The sequence below is a fragment of the Armigeres subalbatus genome, chromosome 3, assembly GCF_024139115.2.
Source record: "Armigeres subalbatus isolate Guangzhou_Male chromosome 3, GZ_Asu_2, whole genome shotgun sequence".
Taxonomy (NCBI): Eukaryota; Metazoa; Arthropoda; class Insecta; order Diptera; family Culicidae; genus Armigeres; species Armigeres subalbatus.
The window spans coordinates 233,223,898-233,250,830 of record NC_085141.1 but is presented as its reverse complement, the minus strand read 5'-3'; the positions used below and the strand labels follow the sequence as shown (position 1 = coordinate 233,250,830).

Sequence of the window (26,933 nt, the reverse complement as noted above, 5' to 3'; positions counted from 1 at the left end):
AAATTGTCCTCGGATTCTACGCTATTTTAAGGTCTGAGGGAAGCTCTCTCGCGGTAGAGCGCTATTTTCGTACTAAAATGTCTATAACTCGGAATTGGGAACGAATTTCGCTTATCCCAACTGACAATCTCTTTGAAATTTATCAAGGAATGTTCCTACAAAGTTTCATGGACCTACTATTTCCCAAATTTGAATTAAGTTCTAAATACTGAACTATTGTAAAACTGAAATTTTCGCTTCTCAGTACCTCTCTCCGATGATTTGAAGCACAAAGGAACCGAATTTCGCAAAACCCAACTGACAAAAGTTTTGAATTTTTCCAACGATCATTTTGATGTAATAAAAAGTATATGTCACCGCAATAAATTTTGCAGGAAGCTCTTTTTACTTCAACAAAGTTTTTTAAATTCCATACAAAAGTTACCATTTCGGGAGAGCAGCCAACAGCATATTTTCTTGGGCGCACGGCAGGAAAGGAGCGATGAGAGCGGTAAAAAGTCCGTCAACTTTGTATCTAGCGTGACACTAGAAAAAAGCGTATTCCTATTTGTGAACACGAGAATACCATATATATATATATATATATAAATTGAAATCAAATAGGGGAACGGTTCGCCACTTCATCTCATAGCTCCTATTTCCATCCCATCAAAAACAAAACAATGGAAATGAATTTGGTTTGATTATTATTTTTGTGATTTTTTTCAGCAGTGAGCACGCATATTGACAAAAAGAAGCGACGAATTTGGTGCCGTATTTCTTTGTTTAGCGATGAGATTGATATATGTACAGTGAGATGGAGATCGGAACAGTTCCCCTATAGGAATTTGTTGAGATAAACAATCGAAAATAAATAAAACAAATAGGGGGTCGTTCAATAATGATGTCACAGGTTTAAGGGGGGGAGGGGGTCTGAGACTTTGTGACATACATATAATAGGTATACAAAAAAGCGTGACAGAGGGGGGGGAGGGGGTCTAGAAATCCCAAAAAGTAGTGGACGTCATACTTGAATCGCCTCTAGGACAAATAGAACAAATAAGCAAACTAAAAGAAATAAGACAAACAAGACAAATAAAGCAAATAAGACAAATAAGATAAACAAGACAAATTCCTACGGAAGTCCTTGCAGGTATTCCTCCGGAAGTTCCTCTGGCAATTCCCCCAGGAATTCCTCCAGGAAATCCTCCAGAAGTTCCTCCTGAAGTTCTTTCAGGAATTACTCCGGAAGCTCCTCCAGTAATTCCTCCGGAAGTTCCTCCAGTAATTCCTCCTGGGATTCCTCCGGAAGTTTCTACAAAAATTCCTCCGGAAGTTCCTCCAGGAGTTCCTTCGGAAGTTCCTCCAAGAAATACTTCGGAAGTTCCTCCTGGAATTCTTTCAGAAGTTCCTCCAGAAATTCCTTCTCAAAGCTTGTGTGGAAACCTTGTACAGAAATCCTCCCACGATATTTTCTAATGTTGTTCTAGAAACGGCTCATGTTTTCATTTTCCAAAACCAGCTGGAGTTTGTTTATTTTGATTTCCTCATTGCGTGATTGGTCGGCGCTGCTGCTGTTCTCTCGCCTAACCACTGCATGAGTAATAAATTTCTTCCCCATTGTTGCCAATTCCTTTTGTTCTACGTTTACGGCAAATTCTCAAGCAATTGTAAACTGCATAATGATAAAATAATTTTGGCGACACTGACAGCGTCATTCTGGCGGGCTGAATTTGGCAATTTTCTCTCTCAGAGAGTGCTACCACGTGCTTTTTAACGGAAAACCCTTCCCTCAGACCTTAAGAGCCTATTTTAGTCGGGTTTTTCATGTATTATTGAACTATCTTTATAACATTTATTTTGCCGGTAATTTGAAAAACATGTAGAAGCTCAACGCATTCCGCAAAGGCTTCGTACCGCGAGCCGAGATGTACAGGGATAAAGATAAGAGCATCTTGACTGACGAACGTGTAATGATCGAAAGGTGAAAGCAGCAGGAACACTCAAATGGGGCTGGGTGTACAGACGGTGGAGGTCAGACGACTACGTCAGTTCATTGGACGACTGGCTAATAATAATGTACGAATTTCCTATTCCAATGGTAAAAGTCCACCATACAGGTGACCCCTAATTCTTGGTGAGATGCAGCTTTATGCTATCGGAGCCTGTGAAGCACCAGGGCACCCTTCACAGTATTGAGCCCTTATTGCGTTAACCGGAGCTATGGTGAAGTTGACTTTTTGCTTCTCCGAAATAATCGGCTACTCTTATTTAATCTTGAGGTTAAATAAAGGTGGCATAATAAGTATGTTTTTATTTAGTTTTTCATCAAATTGTCACCAATATGGATTCGCTTTATGCGTTTTTCACAGTATACTCTGTGTTTCGTCTTTGACGTTCTTGATATGATACCTCTTCAGGGTGCTGTTGACAACGTGTCTTTTGATACACTATTGGAAGCCACACGTTGTTATGGGCTACTTTATATGATAACCAAATGGATTCACCAGGTGCTTAAAAACCGACATCTCTACTCGACATTACGTCAAGCAGCGATTAGGAAATTAAATGTCTACGGATGCCCTCAAGGGGAAGTATTATCTCCACTTTTGTGGAACCTCGTTGTAGATACGCTATTGAGATTACTCAATAATGGCGGTTTTCCTACTTATGGACTTACCGAATATTGTCTAATATTGATAGTCGGTTTGTGTATTACTACTTTATTCGACCTGATGCAAAACACTCTTTAGGCAGTTGAAAGTTGTCGCCAATATGACCTTTCGGTTAATCCGAATAAAACTTCTATTGTACTTTTCACGGAAAAACGTAACCGTATTGGTATTCGCCCATTACATCTTTTTGACTCTGAATTCAATGTAACGGATCAGGTAAAATATGTGGGATAAATTTTTGATTCCAAGCTCTCCTGGACCCTTAACATTAAGTTCACAGTCAAAAAGGCGTGCATGGATTTCGACCAATGCCAACGAACTTTTGATGAAACTTGGGGTCTTAAACAAAAATATTTCAAATAGATTTACACAACAGTTGTTCGACCAATTTTGGCTTATGGATTTCTTGTGTGGTGGCTAAAGGGTGAAGTGAGGACAACTCAGTTTAAATTAGGCCATCTTCAAAGGATATGCCTAATGGAACTGACTGGTGCGTTCTCTTCTATTCCCACGGCTGCTCTCGAAGTTCTCTTCGACGTGGTCCCACTATACATACATACATCTCAAACAAGAATTACTTTCAGTTGTTCACTATCTGTCGTGTTCGACGTACGCGATTCCAGATGAGCTCTGCTGAATTATATTCTTCTGGTCGGTTTTTAGAGCAATTGTGAACGCATTAGCTTTGTTCTTGTACGCTTGCTCGCTTGGATTTGTTTTTGCGAAAGTGCCAAACACGCCACGGTACGATATGAGTGAAATTGTTAATACTGTGCAATTCTGCTTTCCTGCAAATTCTCCGCGCCCGTCGTGGAATGATATTGGTAGTTTCGTAAACCAACTGGAGGGTGATGTGTTGAACATCGAAACCGTGTGTAAAGTGACTAAAAACCGGAGCATATGTATTAAGTACAACACGAAGGAGGCAATGATGGAGTCATTTGCAAAAAAACGCGGAAACCAAACATTTCATATACAGTGACGGAAAATCGGTGGATGTGTGTATGACGATGGCTGGTCAAAATGTACACTATGTCCGGGTGTTTGATCTCCATCCGGAAATCCAGAATGAAGAACTTTCTTTGACTCTTCAATGATACGGAAAGGTGGACCAAATTGTACACGAGAAGTTTCCTGCAAATCTGGGACTAGGTCATGTATGCACGGGTGTGAGAGGTGTGTACATTGACATTGAAGAGGACATTCCCCCGACGATTGCAGTTTGTAATCGAAAGGGAAGGATATTTTATGACGGACTAAAAAATAAATGTTTTGTATGCCAATCAGAAGGACACCGGAAGAATTCCTTTCCAGAGAGACTAAATCGGAATCAGCAAAAACCATCATATGCCGGAATAGTAAGGGAAATGGACCATCACAAGGAACCGGATCCGATGGCTGATGAAATTATTGAATATGTGGAAGAAGAATCTCTCGAGGTACTAATTAATGAGGAAGATGAAAAGCCGGAACCGAAAAATCAACATGCGAGAATCGATGACGAACAGATCTATAGGACATGTGGTATCCCCAATGCTACCCAGCTGTAACGGATTTCAATGCAGCGATGGAAGAACAGACACGGAAACTAGCGGCGTGCCAGCGTCGGACCAATTTCGCCAAATCAGGATCGACGGAGCACTCGTAAGAGTGCAAAATAGTTTGTTTTTATTCTTAAGTTTTGTACTGTAACTTGTTATGATGAAATATCGGCTCCGTAAAGTTTTTCTATAAACCGCCTGAGCCTATTAAATAAACTATTAAATAAAAACAAAAAGAATCACTTTCTTGTACTTACCGATTATGGGTTCTCGGTTTCAAGGAAGAGAATCTTTTAAACCGCAGATCTACACACATTTCGTTGTTACAGCTCATGGTTGATTGGGACAGAACTGTCATCGCTCCAAGTGATCTCACACTCTCTAGTAGTTTTCCTTATAGGACATTTTCAACACAATTCCCCTCGCGGGATAAGTGGACATCTGGCTATTTGGAGAGAAGTATGTCGGACAGCATTGTTTGTTACACTGACGGCTCCCTCTTCGAAGATAGAGCGGGTGCAGGTGTCTACTCGCGTGAGCTGAGATTGGAACAGTTCCATTCACTGGCTAGACACTGCACTGTCTTTCAAGCGGAAATATTTGCCATTATGTGTGGAGTGCAATCTGCACTGCAGAAACACATTATGGGCAAAGTAATATACTTCTGTTCAGATAGCCAAGCAGCTATTAAAGCTCTCGCTTCGGCCAACTCAAGGTCGAAGTTAGTAATCGCATGTCGAACTCAAATTGAGTTCAATTCAGTTAATACGTCACACCTTAAAGCTATGTCCATTTAGAATCCGAAATCATTTATTGTATTGCAGCGGCACGGAAAGTAACCGCTGCAAGAACTCGTTTACAGCGGTTTGTCTACCTAGGCGCCCACTTGCTGTGGTATAAATTTCACGATGTTTCGTGCAGCGAGTCAAAAATTATTCCAGATGGAAGCCGAAAGGAGAGAAAAAATCTGCACACCCACGTTGATAATCCTGATCATCGAAGATGGAACCTACGTCAAAATGGATTTCGGACAGCTTCCTAGCCAATAATTCTACATGGCGACGGTACGAGGAGTAGCTCCTGCGAAGTTTAAGTTTACTTTTTGGACAAACTTGCAAAAAAACAGATGATTTTGGCAAGGGATATGCACTATGCAGCTGTGGAGCAAAGACCTAAGTGGTTGTGACAAATAAGACGATGAACTCGAAGCTGTACAAGGAGGAATGTCTCAAAAACCGCGGTCTATCTTCCATAAGGGTTAGGGACAAAAGGTCGAAAGACAAAAGGTCGAAAGGACTAAAGGTCGAAAGACAAAACGTCGAAAGACAAAAGGTCGAAGGGACAAATGGTTGAAAAGGACAAAAGGTCGAAAGGGACAAAACGTCGAAAGGACAAAACGTCGAACGGGACAAAAGGTCGAAAGAAACTGAAGATCAATAAGATCAAAAGGTCGAAATGGACAAGGAACTGAAACGGAGAGAGTCAATCTAGCACACTTAGCCCTACACAGTTAGCAAAAACTCTGCTCTTTCATTTTCACAATTTTTTAAATAAAATTCATTGAGTGAGTACAACTAATAGATAGATGTATAGAGTTTTCCAAATGTCACTTCGATCTGTCAAAATGGTGCGCGCCGCACATCAAATACACCGGTGTATATTACACGCGGGTGTATTTTCAATGCGTGCGCCTGCGTGGCTGCGGAGTGCACTATTTTGACAGATCGAAGCGACATTCAGAAAACCAAGATTTTCATGCACTCATTGAATGAATTTTATTTAATTGCTAAAAATAGTTTAAAATAAAAGAACAACTTTTTTGCCAACTGCATAGGACAACTCTGTCTCGCGCAATACAAGTTTTATTCATTTCCTAAATGAACAATATTTTTATCTCTAACAGAACTACCTAGATATTCATAATACAGGGTGTTCAATAAGTTCGAATACAAATGTTTGATCTTTGTGTTTTTAAGCCCAATGTACATATTCTGTATTAGTATTGGTGTCAGTGTTAGCGGTATATATACGCTATAGGATGTGGGTGTGATGTTGACCTTCTGTCACTTGTTGTTTGTTTATTACGTGCGTTGAAAATGGATTGGGCATCATAAATAGCCATTTTTGAATTTCAAAGTTATTGCGGCGTACTACAAAACTGAGGTTTTGGGGACGATCGATGCCCCCTGTGGCCCGGTGCTTAGACGGAGATGAGCCCTACGTGTTCCAATAGGACGATAACCCTTTATACACGGAAATTGATATTTTAGCCTAATATGGGGACAATTTCATCGACTTTTTGGGCAAAACTTTGCGACCTTACAGTTTCCCGGATTTGAACCCTTTTAACTTTTTTGTGTGGTCCTTTATTATGTTAAAGCTGTACGAATACAAGGTCAGTAACTTGGACCAGTTCAAGACGTAATTCTCAAAATCCGGAACGAAATGCCCATGCAGACCGTGCGTGCCGCTTGCGATGGGTTTTAGAAACGTTTGAAGCTCGTGAAGAAGTACAAAATAGAGGTCATTCCAAAAGAAATGTTACAAACGTTCCTTATAAACAATACTTTCAGTGAAATGCAACCGGAAAAGAAATAATTTAATTTCAATTTTTAAACATTTTTTGAAAGTGTATTCGAACTTATTGAACACCCTGTATTGTTTCATAGTAATTACTCCTTCTTTGAAAATTGCTAATTCTTCAACTTTGATTGTTGTGATGAGTTTGTTATTTCTACTCGAAGTTAAATCTTGCTTAACTTTTCAAAAGGACCTAAGTAAAATTTTATTCATGAATTATTTTGAGTACTGCAATCGAAAGCTTTCATGTTTTTCTATTGATTACGCTATTCAAATTAGTTCATGAAAAAATGTTACTTAGGTCCTTTTGAAAAGTTAGCTTGAGCTTGAGCTTGATTGACTGCCCGTAGTTGCTACTCCATTATGACCAGATCAGCTGTTCTTGCACAGGGAACCAACAGATGTTTGCTTGGGACTAGCACACATCTTCAATGTACAAGTACTGGTGTACTTAGGTCCTTTTGAAAAGTTAAGCGAGAAATGCATTTCATAAATTCTTTCGGAATACACCCAACTTGTTATCAACTTGTTCTTGATCGACCTTTTGTCCTTTTCGACCTCTTGTCCTTTTTGACCTTTTGTCCTTTTCGACCTTTTGTCCTTTTCGACCTTTTGTCATTTTCGACCTTTTGTCATTTCGACCTTTTGTCTTTCGACCTTTTGTCATAGATTCTTCCATAAAGCCCATAAAGGTCCCGTGAAGTTTTGGCCAGATTTGGCGAGTTGCCACTACAGCCGGGAAGTCATCCAGTGGTACCGCGATAATAACGAAGATTTCATCGATAAAAACATAAATCCATGCAACTGCTCACAGCTCCGGCCCATCGAGACATTTTGGACAGTAATGAAGCGGAAGCTTGAGAAAAGTGGAAAAACAGCTCGGGACGCGACTCAGATGACCAAAATGTGGAACAAATGTACCAAGGAAGTTTATTCCGGAGGTGTGCAACTTTTGATGAGAGGAATAAAGAAGAAGGTGCGAATTTTCACTAGAAACAAGAAGAAATTATTTGTATCAATATTTTTTCCTTAAGGTGATTATAGAATGTAGCCCGTGGTGAATTTCAAATTCACCACACGTCTATCTACATACATTTCCAAAAGCCCAAATCTGGCGTAATATTTTTCGTACAGTGCCGAAACTCAAATTATGATTGTTCAGTATCTAAGCAAACGATCTACCGTTATGTCAGCCCCATACGCGTTATGGTTCTTTCATCTCGTGCTCTTGAAAAAATATTGGAAAAGCACGTGGTTTACAAAATTGCCGATTTCTGGCTCACCTTAAAGTACAGTGAATTACCCATGTTTTGATGTATTTTCCTTATTTGTTCGTCAATCCGTTACCGAGATACAGATGATTTTATTATTCCGGATTCTAAATGGACATAGCTTTATATGGGTACCTGGCCGTTCTTCCATAGCTGGAAACGAATTGGCTGATAAGTTAGCTCGCATTAGCGTATTTCCACATGGGATATAGTCTAAATATATTCAACATTTGACGTGAATTCTCGATATTGCATACAATTTCAGCGTAGAATAACGTAAATTTCTGCATGTCAAGTTTTACGCGCTGTTTATTTTTCATTATTTCTTTCTGTGTACGTTTGTACGTTGTATGTCCTCTTCAAAGGTCCCTTTCCCAAACTTCCCATTTTTTTCCCATCCATATTCCTTTCCTCTTTGATCACTTCCTTTTCCGTCAGGTGCGTGATGAGAAAGGTTGTGAAGGCGATAGCACAATCTCCCAAATTGAGGTGAACGTACCCCTGGAGCCGACGTTCTGAAACCTGATCTTATTTTGCATCATATACGATTTTGTGTTGACTGGGAGCCTAATAAGCTTTGCCCGAAAGCTATGTTCTAGCATTATATGCAGTTTCACTGAGCCGTATGCTGCCTTGGAATCTACAAACAGATGATGAGTCATCAAGTTGTATTCCCGGAATTCATCGTCAAAGGTCTCTGCAAACGGCGCAGTCTGCTAAACAGAATTCGGGAGATTACCTTTTAACCGGTATTGATCAGTTAGTTGGATTGCTACTCTCATCGTGAGCAGACGCAATACATGCTATACCATCGTATTTTTTCTCAGTTTTTCGTACCATCAGTGGTTTTCTAGAAAATCGGCGCCTGTGCGCCTGTCGGTTTTGGCGATCCGGTCGGTAAACGAACAACGCATAAGTCAACGTCGAAATGACTTCGCGGAAAAGCCGGGAAAACACCTTTCGAATCGATTTCTCGAACATTCCGAAGAAACCAGAGGTGGCATTGCGCATCTCGAATCGAATCACTCGATTCGTACGTTTTTGGATTCGTTTCGAAAAAATTGCGGCATTATTTATTTCGTTCGACTTCATTCAGTCGCAGTACAAGATTTCGAATGGTGTTGTACTAGCTCAATCGAGTATGTTCTGTCAAACGAAATGTAAACAGAGAGAATAAGAGATAGCTGCCTCCGTGTTTAGTATGCCGCCCGCTGGAGAGCCAACCTTCTGCGTATGGCGGATGTGAGTAAACAGAGATAATTAAAGAGTAATTTCATCTGCGTGTAGCATGTTGACTGTTGGAAAGGCATCCTTCAGGGCATGAATTGGCAGTTAATTTATAAACAAGCAAATTGTGCTCAATGACTATACAAAGCAATATTATTTATTGAACAGTTGCAACCAATTAAAATATTGTGCTGATACGATATGTTTTGAAGATTGAGATATTGTTACGAAACAAATTATAAGTTTTATGTTTATTCGAGCTTATGCCACAGATCCAATTTTGAGCTAAATAATTTTAAGCTAAAAAAGGATTCTATAATAAATTAATTTGATACCATGCGTTTTAGTTAAATGCACTTCGGTCATCTCTTGCGCGTTTTTTATTTGACTTAACTATTTTTACGTAGATTTTGGAATATACAAGCTTTTACGCAGATTTTCCCCAAAGATTTTTCACGCGGTTTATCGAAATCGTCAATACGTGAAAACTGCAAAAAAAAACGATTTTAGTTGAAGTCGTTTTTACGCGGATTTCGGGATAATTAGAGATTGCATATTGTCTGGAAACTATAAAAATAGGTATACTAATGACAGTCTTTCCTTCAAGATACAATTATGAAACATTTATTCTCTTCCCGTAGAGAAATAATATAATTAAAAACTTTCTGTAAGACATGACTCTCGAACAACATTCGAAAGCTATAAAGGTGACGAGTGTTTTTCATTCGACTTGAGTCGTTTTTCAGTGTGCTATCGAGTTTCCATAATGACAAAACATTTCGTTATTATTGTACCTCCTCGAGCATACTCGAACTAACGAGCCTGGATTAAAAACAAAGAGACGCAATACTCCCACCTTTAACAACCTTGTGCTCGATTGGAACAACTGATTTGACAGCAAATGCGCTGTTCCAATTTTGACACTTCATCTCTTTGTTATGAGTACAGCCTCTTTAACTCGAACAATGAGTCGTTTTCGAGATCGAATTCGCGACTACGAAGGTAAATGCTTCACGCACAGTCTGACAGTTCCTTATGGGATTTTACTGTGGAGGAACAAGAATGGGTGATTGGCGGCCATGTTTCACGCACAGTCTGACAGATAGCAATGAGATTTTCCCATAAGAGTGAGTAGAGGCATTACTTTCGTATTCGCGAATCGAAAGCCGCAATGCCAAACATGTTCGACTCGATAGAATTACGTTCGAATCGAGATGCACAATGCCACCCCCTTTCAAGGATGTTCATAGCTTCGTCGCACACGATCTTGAACTCTCACGAGATAAAATAACTCGTATCCAAATCAGTCACGTGTATGGATGTGCCTTCGTACAAACAGTGAATGGTGCCACTGCACAACAAGTGGTACAAGACCATGATAACAAACACGAGTATGAGTGTAACAAAAAGAAATACCGTATTCGCATACATATGGAGGATGGGTGTACTCAAGTAAAGCTTCACGACCTTTCGGCAGATGTAAGTGACGAACAAATAGCGAAACACATGTCGCAATATGGCGATGTTGTGTCAATACAAGAACTCGTTTGGAGTGATGACTACGAGTTTAGCGGACTTTTCACTGGGATTCGCCTAGTTCGAATGATATTGAAGCAACCAATTAAGTCCTACATAAGCATTGAAGGAGAAAACACATACGTTACTTACTCTGGCCAGCGTGCCACGTGTCGTCATTGCGGCGAGTATATTCATATTGGCATTCCCTGCGTCCAAAATAGGAAGCTTTTAGTACAGAAAGTTAGCGTGAATGAGCGATTGAAATCATCATATTCTGATGCTGTGCGGAATGTCCCATCTCGCACCGCTTCCGTTAGCAGTAACACACACCCTAGCCAGGGATCAGCTTCCAAGGAGTATGGCGATCGTGGATCCGAAAACGTTGTTGTCGTGAATCGTAATGATGCGCAGTCTTCAGCGAACGATACACGCTAAAAATGAACTACTCAAAATTGAGTCGAATCCGACTCATTTTCATTAAAAACGGGACAACTCAAAATTTGAGTAAAAGATACTACTTCGATAAAATGATGATTGCACTTAAACTAGGAGTCGTAAAATGCACTTAGATAGACAGATAAACTTGATTCGCATCTGTCGTATTAAAAGTTGATGGAAGGCCAAGCTTAACTTTCGCGAAATCATCATTTTATTGAAGTAGTATCTTTTACTCAAATTTTGAGTTGTCCCGTTTTTAATGAAAATGAGTCGGATTCGACTCAATTTTGAGTAGTTCATTTTTAGCGTGTAGCTCATCAAACCAACATCTGGACATTTCGTTCTCCCGTGGGCAGGAGATGATTCTCTCTTTGCAGAAGCTAAAGACTACAACAACTACACACGGAAAAATCTTGACTGAGCAGCAGGCTCAAACAATGGACATCTCTTCGGATTCTGAACAAGCACCTTTTAGGGCTCCACTTACTTGTGAAACCGTCGACAAATTGGCTACCGGCGGAAAACACAAACGCGACGACGACAGCGCAACCGATGTCTCTTCGGTGTCTCAAACGAGAGAATCACGCACGCGAGCTAGGAAACCCTACTTAACTCCACGGTCATTTATCAACGTCTTTTCCCATTGAAAGATCAGTCCGCCAGGGAGATCCATTATCTATGCATCTTTTTGTGATATATCTGCATCCTCTCATCGCCAATCTTCATCGCATCTGTAGTGGAATTGAAAAGCAGTTTGGAAGAATATAATATATCAGACCGTCGACTGACTCATCAGGAGAGAGAACTTTGGTATCTCATTGTTACGGGAGTAAATTTGATAGAATTTCGCCGAATTGGTCTCTGTTCTGAACAGGACACTTGCAGTGCGGCAGCGACTACGACCGACGACTTTACGGTGGATTCCCGACGGTTAGAAGTAGTTTTCGGACCGCGTTAAAGAACGAGCGCTTACTTTACTGTTCGATGGTTTGTATTCAACTGAGATTGTGTAATTCGTGTCTTCATGTGAGTGTGTCTAGCATGACTTTGGAGGTAAGGTATATAGGTGAACAAGGTAAGTTACAATTTGTTTTTGCAGGTATTTGTTAACAATTCAAAGTAATTCAATTTATTATTTCAGGTGATTATATAAGATGCCGTTCACAACATGCCGCCCGCCGTTGAAACCGTCCGTTTCAACTTATTACCACGTCTTTAGTTGATGTTGACGTCGATGTGTCCACTGGTTCATCTCCCGACTCGATCGGGAGAATAGCGACCTCCGTGATTGCCCTCTTGTATTGGCCACAAGCTGTTCTAACCACAACAACTCGGACTCGTCCGTCCGACCCGGTGAAAGTTTCGATGATGCGCCCGAGGGGCCATTGCAGAGGCGGGTAGTTGTCGAGCTTCAGCAGTACTAGTTGACCCTTACGAATGTCTACGGATGGGCGCCTCCATTTGCTGCGCTGTTGTAGTTGGCTAACGTAGTCTCGTGACCAGCAGCGCCACAGGTCCTGAACAGAGCGTTGCATGTCCTGCAAACGGGTGACGCGATTAGGGGACAGGTGAAGTAGGTCCGGCTCAGCAATGGAGACAGGAGGAAATGCCCTGGAGTCAGAGCGGACAGGTCATCAGGGGAATCGGACATGGAAACGAGGGAACGGGAGTTCAGGACGGACTGAATCTGGGCTACGACAGTAAGGAGTTGGTCCATGGAGAAGGCCTTCTGTCCCATGATGCGACGATGCGGATTTCACTCCGCTTTCTCAGATGCCTCCGAAGTGTGGAGAGCGGGCAGGGATGAAGCGAAACGTGATGCCATTCCCTGCGCAGTACTCGCCCCATTCCTTGGACTTGAATTGTTGTTGGAACTCCTTTCGTAGCTTGCGCAGCTCGCGATCCGCTCCGACGAATGTGGTCGCGTTGTCGCAATGCAATTCGAGGACACGGCCGCGATACGCGACGAAACGTTTGACGGCATTGATGCACGCGGCGGTCGACAGGTCCGGCACGACCTCGAGGTGTACGGCCTTCACCACCAAACAAACGAACAACGAGACGTAAACTTTTACCGACGAACCTTTCCCAATCAGCGGACGTACGAAAAACGGCCCACAGTAATCCATCCCAGAGTATGTAAAGGCTCGGGCTGGCGTGAGGCGAACTGATGAAAGAGGTGCCATGACCTTATTTGCTAGTTTAGGATTGCATCGGAAACAGGTGACGCACTGGCAAACAATCCTACGAGTCATGTCTCTATCTCGGAGTAGCCAAAATCGTTGACGAACTGTGGCGAGTAACAGCGAAGGTCCACCATGAAATGTTTGTAGATGTATAGACCTAGCTATCAACTAGCTCAGTTTGTGGTTTCCTGGCAGTAAAATCGGATGACGAGTATCGAACGGTGCATTTAAGTTCTTTAAACGTCCGTCAATCCGAAGAAGTCCGAATTTGTCCATGAAAATATTCAAATTCTTGAGCGGTGATTTCGGTGCGATTTTGACAGCATTCTCCAAGTTGTTTCGACTGTACAGACGAACTTCCGTTGGAAATTCTAGGCGTTGAGCAAGCCGTATCATCGACTTCAGTGCATAGTCAATTTCTACATGCGACAGAGATGACAGGACACGTAGATTTTTTGGAAGCTTGCAGTTGTTTCGAAATCTGAAGGTATAAGCGACGAATCGTGTTAGCTTGGCTAATTCGGAAAATTCGTTGAAGATCGTAGTGTTTTCTTGCATTGCATGGAGGGATACTAGTGAGCGCATCTCTTCCTCCAGATCCGATTTGGAAGGATCCGAAATCACGCGCTTTGGCCACTGCTCGACGGGGGAGGTGAGAAATTCTGGACCATGCCACCACAGCTTGTCGTTAAGGAGCTGGCTTGCAAGCATTCCTCGGGAGATGCGGTCGGCAGAGTTCAGATCGGTCGGTACATGCATCCATTTGGAACCGTTCGTCAGGCGTTGGATCTCCGCAACCCGATTTGATACAAAAACCTTCCAGGTATTCGATCTGGATTTGATCCAGTGAAGTGCGACTGTTGAGTCTGTCCAAAACGTAACTGAAGCGGTCAAGTTAGTATTAGTCAAAAGATTGTGAACCAGTTGACTTTCGAGGAGAGCTGCACAGAGCTCCAAGCGTGGAATCGACTGTCCACGGAGCGGTGCTACGCGAGATTTTGACGTGAGTAGATGTGAATGGAGCTGGCCTAGCTCATCCATTGATACGATGTAGACGCAACATCCGTATCCCTTTTGCGAGGCGTCACAGAAACAATGAATCGAGTAATTGCTATTGGTATTCCATAGAACTCGTCGTGGAACTTCCAACAATTGAAGCTCTGTAATGTCTTTACGGTACTTTCTCCACCGCACTGTTGCGTCTTCTGCAAGCTCAACAAGTCAGCTGCCCAGAGAGATTGAATGTACATCTTGGCATTCACTACTACTGCTCCGAGAAGCCCGAGTGGATCGAAAAGTTTAGACATCTAGGAAAGCACGATCCGTTTAGTCACGACATCCAGTTCTGGGAGAGCGGGAACTTTGAACTCTGAATAATTCTTACTGGGAGAATCACAACAACCCTAAGGTTTTAACTGAACGATCAATCTCTAATTCTGCGGAAGTCTCCCACAACTCTTCGGGAACGTTACTTAGAACTGCTGTATAGTTCGAAGCCCATTTTCGAAGTAGAAAACCAGCGGATAATTTCCTGCAGCTAATTGCAAGTTTCGACCATTGTATCGTGGTCGTCATGTCCGAAGATGACGTCATCTACGTAGGTACCTGTCAGTATCGCTGGTACCGCCAGTGGAAAGTGCAGTCCTTCGTCGATGGCCAGTTGTTTTAACACGCGTGCAGCATGGAATGGCGAACTTGCAAGACCATACGTGACAGTTTTCAATTGGAAAGTACGGATAGGTTCCGATTGCTTTCCACGCCAGAGAATTTGCTGAAATTGCCGGTCATCGGGGTGGATCCATATCTGCCGGAACATTTTTTCTGCATCGGCTGTTATGACAAATCGTGGCAGACGGAAATTAACGACGATAGAAAAGAGGGTTGGCTGAACCGTTGGTCCGACGTAGAGTGCTTCATTCAGCGATAGCGAGGCTGCTCCACGACAGGAACCGTCGAATACCACCCGTGTTTTGGTGGTAGTACTGTCTGGGCGCTGGATGGCATGGTGGGGTAAGAAAAACTGTGAGCTACGCGGCGCGACGGAAACCGGCTCCATGTGACCCAACCTCTCATACTCCTCCAGGAACTCTGTATAACTGCGACGGAGATCTTCATCTGCGACAAATCTTTTCTCCATGTGTTGGAATCTCCGGAGCGCCGAGGTATACGAATCTCCAAGCATCGACACCTTTTCTTCCTTGAGCGGAAGTCGTACGACGTATCGGCCCGTCTCATCACGAGCGATGGTATTTTGGAAGTGATCTTCGCAAAGTTGTTCATCTGGAGTTAAAGCCTTACCATCATCAAAATTTTCAATCTCCCAAAACCGCTGAAGCTGCGTATCGAGTCTGTCTTCGACACAAATGTGGCAAGTCTGCGTTTTTGTGGTTTCATTCATTGGCTGTTCTAGTTTTCCACAGACGATATATCCCAGAACCGTTTTTTGTAGCTTAGGATAACCCGGAGTGATAAATATCTGCTCGTGTTGGAGAAGATCGAAGAACAGAGCAGCTCCAATAATGATATCCACACCTTGACTGATGTTGAATTGTGGATCAGTGGGAGATGCCTTGGGATCCTCCAGCGAGAGATGTCAATGTGGTGTCCCGGCAGCGAGACGGTAAGCTTCGGCAGCACAAGGCAGTCCAGTTCGGCGTTGAAGGTTTCAAAACGGGAAGTGATCGATAGTTTCACAGCGTAGCGGACGTTGACGACGGATTGCCGATGCCACTAACTGGCGAATTCTTCTGGCATAATGCTTCGGAAATAAAACTTGGCTGTGAGCCGCTGTCTAACAGGGCTCTGGCGTGAACGTACTGGTTGTCTGCATCTTTCACCTTTATCACTGCTGTTGACAGAATAACCGTTGACTGCCAGAATTGGGTGTTCACTTCTGCACTTTGACAAGAGGTGGATGGAGAAACGAAATCAACCGACGTAAACGACGAATTTGGGAAAGGATGACCGCGCGACAACTGCGAACGAAACGACGACGTGACAGGTGGTGAGGCGACCGCGGGCCCTTCCGACGTAGAGCTTTCGATATGATTCGGAACGAAATGCGACAATTGACGAGGCGCCAAAGTGTTTGCTTCAGCGGGTTTGTTCGCAGCTACTAGCTGCCTTGTAGTTGCCACTGGTTGTGAACCAGAAGCCGACGTGAGAGTTGGCAAATGTAACATCGAGTGATGCTTCTTGCCGCAATTCTTGCAGGAATCACTGGAGCGATTCTTTGCTTGATGCGTCCCTTTCAAGCAATTAATACACAGCCCGTCCTTCTTCGTGACTTCAAACCTTTGTTGGGGAGAGGGCATTCGGAATTGTTCACACTGGAACAGGAAATGTGCCTGCTTGCAGCTAGCACACTTGGGCACATTGTCAGAAACAACATGTGAGACGACGGAACGTGATTTGGTTTGCCTTATCTCGGATTGGGTATTTGCCGATTGGGAGAGCTTAAGCGTTTGGATTATCCGCGATCTTCTGTGGATAAACTCGAGCAGGTCTTTGTACTTCGGGTAGTCTTCTTCATCGGAAACAAGTGTCTCCCACTCACGGAGTGTAACAGCATCAAGACATTGGCTCAATTTTTCAACTAGAAAGGAATTCCAATGATTCTCAGCACCTTCGAGTTTATCCAGCAACTGTACGTGACGATGGAACTCATCAGCAAGATCTGAAAGTCCCTGTGCAGACTCTTTTCTTAGAGTAGGAATCGTAAGTAATGCAGACATGTGCCGCTTTACCAGCAAATTTGAATTTTCGAAGCGTTCTTTCAACAAGTTCCACGCTACGAGATAATTGTTAGCGGAAATCTCGAACGATGATATGAGGCGAGCTGCTTCGCCAGAAAGTGCAGCTCGCAAATAATGCATTTTTTGTACAGCCGTTAGTTGTACGCTCGAATGAATTAGCGAGACGAAAAGATCGCGGAATGACACCCAATCATCGAGATTCCCAGAGAACTCCTTCAATTTTATTTCAGGCAAACGAACGCTCGACGTAATGGGGACGGAAGCCAATAATGGTTGAGCAGGAGGGGGTGGCGGAGGTACGGGTGCTTGTACGGGAAGTTTACCCTGTAACGAAGCCTTCAATTCAAAGTAAAGGGTTTGAAATTCTTCCCTTTCTTGCAAAAACTCTTCTTCCGCATCTTCAAGAATCTCAATTTCATCTTGTGTTTCCTCAAATTCTTGCCACAACGCATCAAGTCGTTGAATGCGTACGGGTAACTGATCATTTTTTGTGGCATCGAACGTGTCAGCAAACGATTTTATTAAATTTGCGGAACCCAAAATATTTGTCCGCCGACGATACAGAATTTTCAATTTTGTTTGCTTAGTCGCCTTCTTTGGGGGCGTCATTTTGGCCAAACCCTTCACCGAAAAAAGAAGTCAAGTACCTGTGTTTGCTGCTACCTGCTACAACCTTACCCCAACTTCTCCTTAGGGTCTGAGTACCTTCCGTGCTACGGCGCCAGACGAAGAAATATTGCGCATAAGCCCCAAAATTTTATTCCCACCTTTGGGTTTCCGCGTCGAGCACTCAGCGCCAGACTCGGCGACAAGGAGATAGTGGTCAAGTTGGTACTCCTGATATTATGACAACTGATGTCGATTGGTTGTGTGAGTGCATCGGTGTCAAAAAATAGAGCTTTTAGCTGAAAATTTAATTGTCAAATGCACATTGCGACAGCAATATAGATGTATGAGTGAATAAAATGTGCAAATGCTCTATCGCGGAAGCAGTCGCTGAAGACAAGTGTCAATGGTTTCAGTGACGAAACGAAAAGTTTCAATGCAAAAAGCAATACGATATAGATGTATGAGTGAATAAAATGTGCAAATGCTCTATCGCGGAAGCAGTCGCTGAAGACAAGTGTCAATGGTTTCAGTGACGAAACGAAAAGTTTCAATGCAAAAAGCAATACGATCCAAACAACTGCTACTGCTCCGATGGATGACAACGTTACGACGATGATGATGACAGTGCTCCACTATGAGTGCGCTTGCGGGCGATGGTGATGATTCGACGAGAAGGCACAAATAGCAGATGATGATGATGATTTCTTGCGACCGACAGGTAAGACTGCAACAACGGCGACGACTGGATACTGTCCGTTGCTATTGTCCGTCCAGTGATGATGACGACGACGATATGATTCTAGTGTGCACTTGTTGACGATGATGACGATGAATCGACGAGAGCACGTGCTTAGCACTAACCGGCGACGATGCGATATCGACTCTCTGATGCAGATAGGCGGCAATAAATTGATGGTGCTGCTGCAACCGACGATAGGACCAGTTTCGTACCGCTGGGGTATCGAAAACGATGTAGACGACGTGATAGCTTTCTCCACACGTGGTGTTGAGGTTAGCCCAATAGACTGCAACCTCCTCCCGGGTTTCGGCACCAATGTTACGGGAGTAAATTTGCTAGAATTTCGCCGAATTGGTCTCTGTTCTGAACAGGACACTTGCAGTGCGGCAGCGACTACGACCGACGACTTTACGGTGGATTCCCGACGGTTAGAAGTAGTTTTCGGACCGCGTTAAAGAACGAGCGCTTACTTTACTGTTCGATGGTTTGTATTCAACTGAGATTGTGTAATTCGTGTCTTCATGTGAGTGTGTCTAGCATGACTTTGGAGGTAAGGTATATAGGTGAACAAGGTAAGTTACAATTTGTTTTTGCAGGTATTTGTTAACAATTCAAAGTAATTCAATTTATTATTTCAGGTGATTATATAAGATGCCGTTCACAACACTCATTGTAAACCAAAAGCTACCAAATCAAGACCTGTTATACCGGATGCAACGAACAAACTCATCTTCATGTTTCAACTGCAACGCGACTAGAGAGGACCTGGAGCACAAGTATTCTACGTGCACTCGAGTTACCGCTGCGTGGGCGGTGTTGCAGCATAAACTACAAACAATAGTACCCAATAGACTGTTCTCTTTTACAAACTTTATTCAACCCGTTTTTCAAAGTGTAAGAAGTCGAGATAGATTCAAACTGCTCAAAATATTCGTACAATATGTAATTTTTGTTGATAACTCAACCGATGCGGTAGATACTGCAAGCTTAGAATTTCATCTAGATACAGAAGTCTGAAATACTCTTCATAATGTATATATTTTAACATAAGCATGACTAAATAAACAATAAAAAAAAGCATTGTTATACCTCGATAATTAGCACAATCGAGTCTGTGTCCTTTCTTGTAGATAAGAGGCCATCAAGCCATCTCGATTCTTCTCCCTCCGAAATCGGATTTGCATTGAATTGGTACTGGATTAGGATTAGAATGCAATCAGATTGAAATTGAATTTCAATTGGATTGGATTTTGTTTTGGGTTGAAATTTAATCATTACTGATTGAAATACAAATGGAAATGTTGTGGAGTTGAATAGAAATTAGATTGGGATTGGACTAGAATTTGGTTGGAATTTAGATGGAATTGTGTTGAAATGGAATTGGATTGGAGTGCAATTAATTTGATTTGAATTGGAATTGTTGTGTAAGAAGATTGGTTGTTAATTGAATTGAATTTCATATGGGATGTTATTAGAATTGTAGTGACGATGGAATGGAATGCGATTCAAATTTGTTTAGAGTTGGATTTGAATTTGATTGTAATTGGATTTGATTAGAAGTGAGTTTGAATTGATTCGGAATCGGATTTTCACACAAAGCAAAAATAAACTCCTATTCATCCATTCTAGCGGTAATGACGCTTTTATCGTGCAAAACGAAATTTTTATTTTGGTAATAACCAAATATATTATATTAGCAATATAGTTTACTCTGGCTGATTCCGAGGGGGAAGGGTCATTTGGCTGAAACCCATTCGGCCGAAAGCCATTTGGCCGAAAGGGCCGTTTGGCCGAAAGGGTCGTTTGACCGAAAGGGTCATTAGGCCGAAAGTCATTTGGCCGAATGGGTCATTTTGCCAAAAGTGTATTTTGGTCGAAAAGGTCGTTTGGCCGAAAGGGTCGTTTGGCCGAAAGGGTCATTTGGGCGAAAGGGTCATTTGGGCGAAAGGGTCGTTTGGCCGAAAGGTCATTTGGCCGAAAGGATCGTTTGGCTGAAAGGGTCATTTGGCCGAAAGGGTTGAATAATTTGGTCATCGGTTTCGACTTGTAATGTCGAAGATGCTCTGGAAGAGCATCGGATTGAATGATTTGCTCATCGACTGGGAATGTCGAAAACGCTCTGGAAAAGCATCCGATTGAATGATTTGCTCATCGGTTTCGACTTGTAATGTCGAAGACAATCTGGAACAGTGTCGGATTGAATGATTCGGTCATCGATTTTGGTTTGTGATGTCGAAGGCACTCTGGGAAAGTGGTGGATTGAAAAATGTGTTGTTTCTCAACTGTTTTGACTTAAAAAGTTGAAGGCTCTCTGGAAAAGCGGCAGCATAAATGATTTGTGTTCTCATCGGTTTCGATATGTGATGTCAAAGCTGCTGTGGTAGAGCGCCGGATTGAATGACTTGCCCATCAGTTTTGGCTTGTGACGTGATAAGTGATTTGTTTTCTCATCGGTTTGACTTAATCATGCTAAGATGTCGAAAGAACTCTGGAGTAGCGCCGAAGCAAATTATTCGTTTTCTCATCGGTTTTCACTTGTAATGTCGAAGGTACCAGATTGAATGATTAGTTGTTCTTATCGGTTTCGAGTTAACATGATTTGTTTTCGGAATAAATTAATTGTTTTCCTATCGGTTTTCTGCTTGTGTTGTCGAAGGTGCTTTTGAAGAGTATCGGATTGTTGCAGCTCTTGATGGTGAAGGTTGTGTAGAAAAGGGGCGGATTGTTCGTGTAAAAGAAATGTAAATGTGCTAGCAGAATTCAACGATTCAAATTTGAAGTAGGATGTTGAAGTAGTGGATTGGATTGTAAAATTAGACTTGTCTGTATTTTAAAAAAAAATGAGATGTAAATAGTTGTTTATGAAAATCCCAAGTCCCTGTTTTTTTCTCTTTTTTGTGAGAGAAGAAGGGGAATGTGAAGGTGAGATATATAAGAAAATAGGTAATCCACTTCCAGCGTGCATTGATGACAGATATGCAAATATCATTCGTATAATGGTTCGGTTGCCAACATTGACTAGTGAAGAGCAGGCCATGACTTTGCCTCTTTCCTCGTCGGGCAACGAACGGAGTTGCACGCTCGATAAGACAACACTTTAGCGATCACACCAACGGATAGCTCGTTCGGCGGAATGAGGCCACACAGTCTCCAGTAGCCTTGCGAGCAAAGGCGTAGGATTTCCAATCCGGAGATGGCGAGTTCGATTCTCGGTCTGGTCTAGGATGTTTTCGGGTTGGAAACTTTCTCGATACCCTGGGCATAGTGTATCCATTGTACTTGCCACATCAGATACATACTCATGCAATGGCGGGCATAGAAAAGCTTTCAATTAATAACTGAGGAACATATCCACGAAGCTGTGACTTGGAGTTGCTAGGAGTCGAATGCTAGTGGCTCGTACCCGTTTCAACAGAGAGCGGTACAGTGTAGCAAGGGCAGAAGAGAAACAAATCCACCGCAGGAAAAAGGCAACACAAAGAGAGTGTGATAGCTGAAGCGCAGGAGAACATGGATAGAAACGATATGCGGAGGTTTTACGCAACTGTCAATGGCTTCTTCTTATTGGCATTACATCCCCACACTGGGACAGAGCCGCCTCGCAGCTTAGTGTTCTGCCACCCTCAGCATGGTCTTGCTTTGTAGCCGCGCGTCTTTCCGCACGGCTAAGGAGGGCCCCAACTGTTAATGGCGCGTGGCATAAGACGACGCCAGTGCCCGCCATGTGCAATGACCGAGAGAGGAACTTACCAACAGACAAGACTATGGTGGCAGCCAGTTGGAAGGAACACTTCAAAGATTTGATGAACGGTGAAAATGAAGGTGTATTAAGGAGCAGGATAGACATAGTCAGCGACGGTCAACCTGTGGAACCACCAACGCTGGACGAGGTTAAGAAGGCTCTACACGAGCTGAAAACAGTAAAGCTGCTGGGAAGGACGAGATCCCGGTCGAGCTTCTCAAACACGGAAGTGAGCAGCTGCACCAATCAATCCACCACATTATCCAGAAAATGTGGGAGGATGAAGAACTGCCTGCCGGTTGGTTGAATATATGCCCAATCTATAAGAAAGGGCACTGACTAGAGTGTGCCAATTACACCCTTCTGAACTCGGCGTACAAAATCCTGTCGCGTATCCGCTTGAGAAGTCCTTCGTCGGCGAATACCAGGCAGGTTCTCGTGAGGGCCGATCAATGACGGATCAGATGTTTAGCCTGCAGATGATCCTTAATAAATTCCGAGAGTACAACTTGGAGACTCACCATCTGATCATTGATTTCAAAGCAGCGTACGATTCAGTGAAGAGAAATGAGCTGTGGCAGATAATGTCCGAACATGGTTTTCCGCAGAAAATAATAAGACTGATACGTGCAACGCTGTATGGCTCGTAATCAAGTATTCGGATTGCAGACGAAATGTCAACCTCGTTTGTAACCTTAGACGGATTGAAGCAGAGTGATGCACTGTCGAATTTATTGTTCAACATTGCGCTCGAAGGCGCTCTGAAGAGATCTGGCGTGCAAAGGAACGGCACTATCATCACACGGTCGCATATGCTCCTGGGTTTTGCGGACGACATTGACCTTATTGGAATCGATCGCAGAGCAGTAGTGGAGGCTTTTGTCCCACTGAAGAGGGAGACGGCGAGGATAGGCTTAACCATTAACTCTACCAAGACAAAGTACATGGTGGCAGGTAGAGATAGAGGAAGACCTAGTGGTGTTGGTGTAGAGGTAGTGCTTGATGGGGATGAGTTTGAAGGTGTTGATGAATTTGTTTACCTTGGAACGCTCGTGACATGTGAATATGACGATTCCCTTGAAGTGAAAAGACGTATTGCTGCTGCGAATAGGGCCTTTTACGGATTACGCAACATGCAGACGAAAACGAAATTTGCTCTATACAAAACTCTGATTCTACCAGTGGCCCTTTATGGACATGAAGCATGGACATCAAAAGAAGCGGACCGGAGATCTTTCGGTGCTTTCGAGCGAAAGGTGCTGCGTACAATACTCGGAGGGAAACTAGAAAATGGTGTGTGGCGCAGACGCATGAATCATGAGCTGTATCAAGTATACAAAGAAGAAAATATTGTGAATGGTATAAAATACGGCAGACTTCAGTGGGCTTGCCACTTAGTGCGAATGTTGGAAGAATAGCGAAAACAATATTCAACAGAGAACCAGAAGCAGAAAAGCAGGCCAAGTTCCCGTTGGAATATAGAGCCATCGAAGAAGAAGGAAGGAAGGTATTCACGGAAAAAATCCTGTAAGAATTAACGTGCGAATTCTTGGAGGAATTTCTGGAGATTTGGTTTTTGGTTATTGATTAGGTGATCTCTATGTGACCTTGTGGGTATTTTGGTGGCAAAATAAGGGCCTTCGAATCACTTCTTCGTGGAAAGCTGCAAGGTTTGTGTATCGTTGGCCGTTGTCATTCGATATTATTCGGTCCTCCCACAGATCTGTACATTTTCTTCCTTCCTACCTGCGCATTGATTGTGGGTTGTGCATTGGTAGAACTTTGATTTTTGAATAAATATTAAGTGTAATATAATGGTTTCTTTCGCTAAACAGACACATCATCTATGTTCAAAATACACTATCTCAATAAAGCATCCAACGAACACCAACGAATTCTAACCTCATAACGACCATATGCATCCTCTTTTCCTTCTAGTTAAATATATTCCACCAGGGGAAATTTCGCAAAATGTTCGAAATGGACATCTACGACTGGGATCGGCGGCGGAAATACGCCTCCAAGGTATTCTTCTTCGAGAAGTGCCTCATCTACTCGGAGAAAATCAAAGAAAAGCTCGAATATCGGGGCCACTACCTGGACTCCGACGTCGGACTGTACAACGACGGCAAGACGAAGCTGTGTGTGTTTGAAAAGAAACGTGGCATACGGGAGATCGAAATTTCCAGCAGCGAAACGAGCACCGTGCAGAGGATGGCCGGCTATATCGAGGACACGATAAAACGTTTCGCAATGCGCGAGCGCCAGCGAGTGAATGACCTCAGCAGCAAGAAGGAGTGGTGCGAGCAGCGGGTTCCCAGTGTGATGACCATCAATCGGGGGAGTGTTATGAGCGGCAAGAGTATCATCAGCAATAACAGCAGTCGTGAGTCATGATTTGTTTCTATGTTCAAGGAAAAAACAATCAACGATTTTATTTTCTTCCTCAGGTGACAGTTACGATTCTGGCTCTCAAACAACATGGTATGTTGCTTTGTAAACGCAACGCTTAAGCAGAAGTTATCCTTCAAAGACCTGACTGTGTAATTGTTACGCATTAGAATTAAGCTTCGTTTAAATTGAAACCATAAATATATGTGCTTTGTTAAGAGATCTCATTCCTGTGTAGTCACTTACCTCACATTACCGCATATATCAATCACCTGTTCACGTTCTTCATGGGTAAGCTAATAATGTTGCCAGTTGGTGATGGGTCTGTTAGTGTTTAATAATCCAGCAGTCACAAAAGTGTGAGAAATTCTTTACAGGGATGCTGAAAAACCAATTCAAAGTTTGGTCTCATCACAGAAGCATTTTTGTCAAATTTTGGCAATCAACCGCAAGCACTATTTTGGGGATCTACCGGATGAGCTTTCACAAAATATAAAACGTTTCATCCAGACCTTCGACCAGCTGGTGGAGATCCACTCTAAACGGGTGTACGAAGATTTTGCCCAGGAAAACGTGGGATTGGACGATATTTGCGAATTATTCATTAAGTATTTCCAGGTGAAAATTTAGCATTCTGTACCTAATAAGCAGCCACTAATTTGTATATGTTTTACAGGAAGATTTATTCGATCCATACAATAAATACTTAAAGCTTTTCAAAAAGGCTGCTGATGTCATGAAGAATATCCATAAAGCTTCGGTAAGTATTGGTAATTGGTAAGCCTTGCCACATGGAACTTAATTTCACGTGTTTTGTTTCTATCAACAGCGCACCTCTCTGAGCAGCACATTGGTAGCTCAAACTACGGACGATTTTACCTTCATGCCGATTGACATCTGGAACAAGTATGAGCACTTTGTACAATCGCAAATCGTTAGGCTTTCGGAGCAAATGGACCAATCCACGACCGAAGCGGATAAGGATTTGTTCCGCAAGTTGGCATACGTTGAGGTGCAGATCAACTCGTTCCGCAAGCTCCTAATGCAGAACTACAAGCTGCTCAATTTGGATGCAAACATTTCCGCATCCAGCCATGGCTTGGTTCTATATTCCGTCAGGGTTCGCTACGGAAATGAAACTCTGAGCTCGCACCGGGTTTTCATATGCGAGAAAGCGGTTGCTTTAGTACGCGTCCAAATGGTGAAGAATTTGAATCGTACTTCTGAAAAGTATACTGGAGTTGTCTTTCAGGATAAGTTTGTACGGGGAGTGAGTGTGGTGAAGCAAAGTAAGAAATCCGAGATGAGACTTAACTTCGAAATCGGGGGTATAAAACATGCAGTAGATTTCGGAAATAAAGCTGACAGAGATAAGTTCTTTGGGAATTATTCCATGTTCTACGGGAAATGGTTCACTGTGGCACGTTGGTGATGAAAGAAGGGAGGCAGCCTGTTTGAAAATTAATTGCATTCCCGTAGGACAACCGTTTGAGTTTTGTGGATTTAGTACGACAGTTCAATCGATGCAAATAATTTGTAGATGGAAATATATAACAAAACGCAACACAGAAAGTTTAATAAATCTATTTATTTCACATTCCCTGTCCTGAGGTTGACATGAGTGACTTTTTGCTTTATATTTTTGACGCAGAACTACACTTTAACACAACAAACTTCACAATTGCAAAAATTCGAAAAATGTTACGAAAATATGATAGACTTTGATCGTTAATATCTCAGCCGTTTATTGATGGATTTTGAATTTTCTTGGACCATTCGATCAAGGTAGAGTCAACGCTTCATACCCGATGGATGTACCCTGCAGTCGACCCCCACGCTCAGCCTGTTTTCGCTCTAACTAACCAATCACAAGTAAGTCATGCTTGTCGACTGCTGCTCGGCGCACCAGATTCTTTGCAAGCCGCAGGCAATCTGAGTGGTTGCAGTCGAAACTGCGTTCCACTTCTCCACCGCTTGGCACATCCTCTGGATAAGGGTTATCCGGGGTTGTGTCCTGACCGCAAACGTCTAGCATAGCTCTTCTTTCGACGTTGAAACGAAGACATACGAACAGTATGTGCTGGGCAGTCATGGCAGACGGGACTATCCGCGTGCCCAAACCTGTAGATGTACTGCCGGAACCAGCTGTGGGGTTTGAGTAAGTTATCATCAACGTGTGATTATACATTAACACCTCAGCGTGTCGATCAGTGCAAAGCAAGCCATGACTCGGCATCTTCTGGTCAGACCTCCATGGCGTGCACACGCACCCACGGAGAGCT

The 26,933-nt window shown here is 42.8% G+C and overlaps 1 protein-coding gene across 4 annotated transcripts in view; it reads left to right on the top strand.

The window, feature by feature from the left end:
• The window catches only part of LOC134220868 (uncharacterized), a 59,700-nt gene extending 33,486 nt beyond the window's left edge, over positions 1-26,214 (top strand). For all 4 annotated transcript variants that reach the window (XM_062700027.1, XM_062700030.1, XM_062700028.1 and 1 more), the window contains 5 exons: positions 24,199-24,646; positions 24,711-24,744; positions 25,029-25,269; positions 25,328-25,411; positions 25,481-26,214. In XM_062700027.1, the coding sequence (XP_062556011.1) occupies positions 24,199-24,646; positions 24,711-24,744; positions 25,029-25,269; positions 25,328-25,411; positions 25,481-26,083 (1,410 nt within the window). In that variant the 3' untranslated portion in view covers positions 26,084-26,214. The remainder of the gene's footprint in view (positions 1-24,198; positions 24,647-24,710; positions 24,745-25,028; positions 25,270-25,327; positions 25,412-25,480) is intronic.
• Positions 26,215-26,933: the final 719 nt, after the last annotated feature.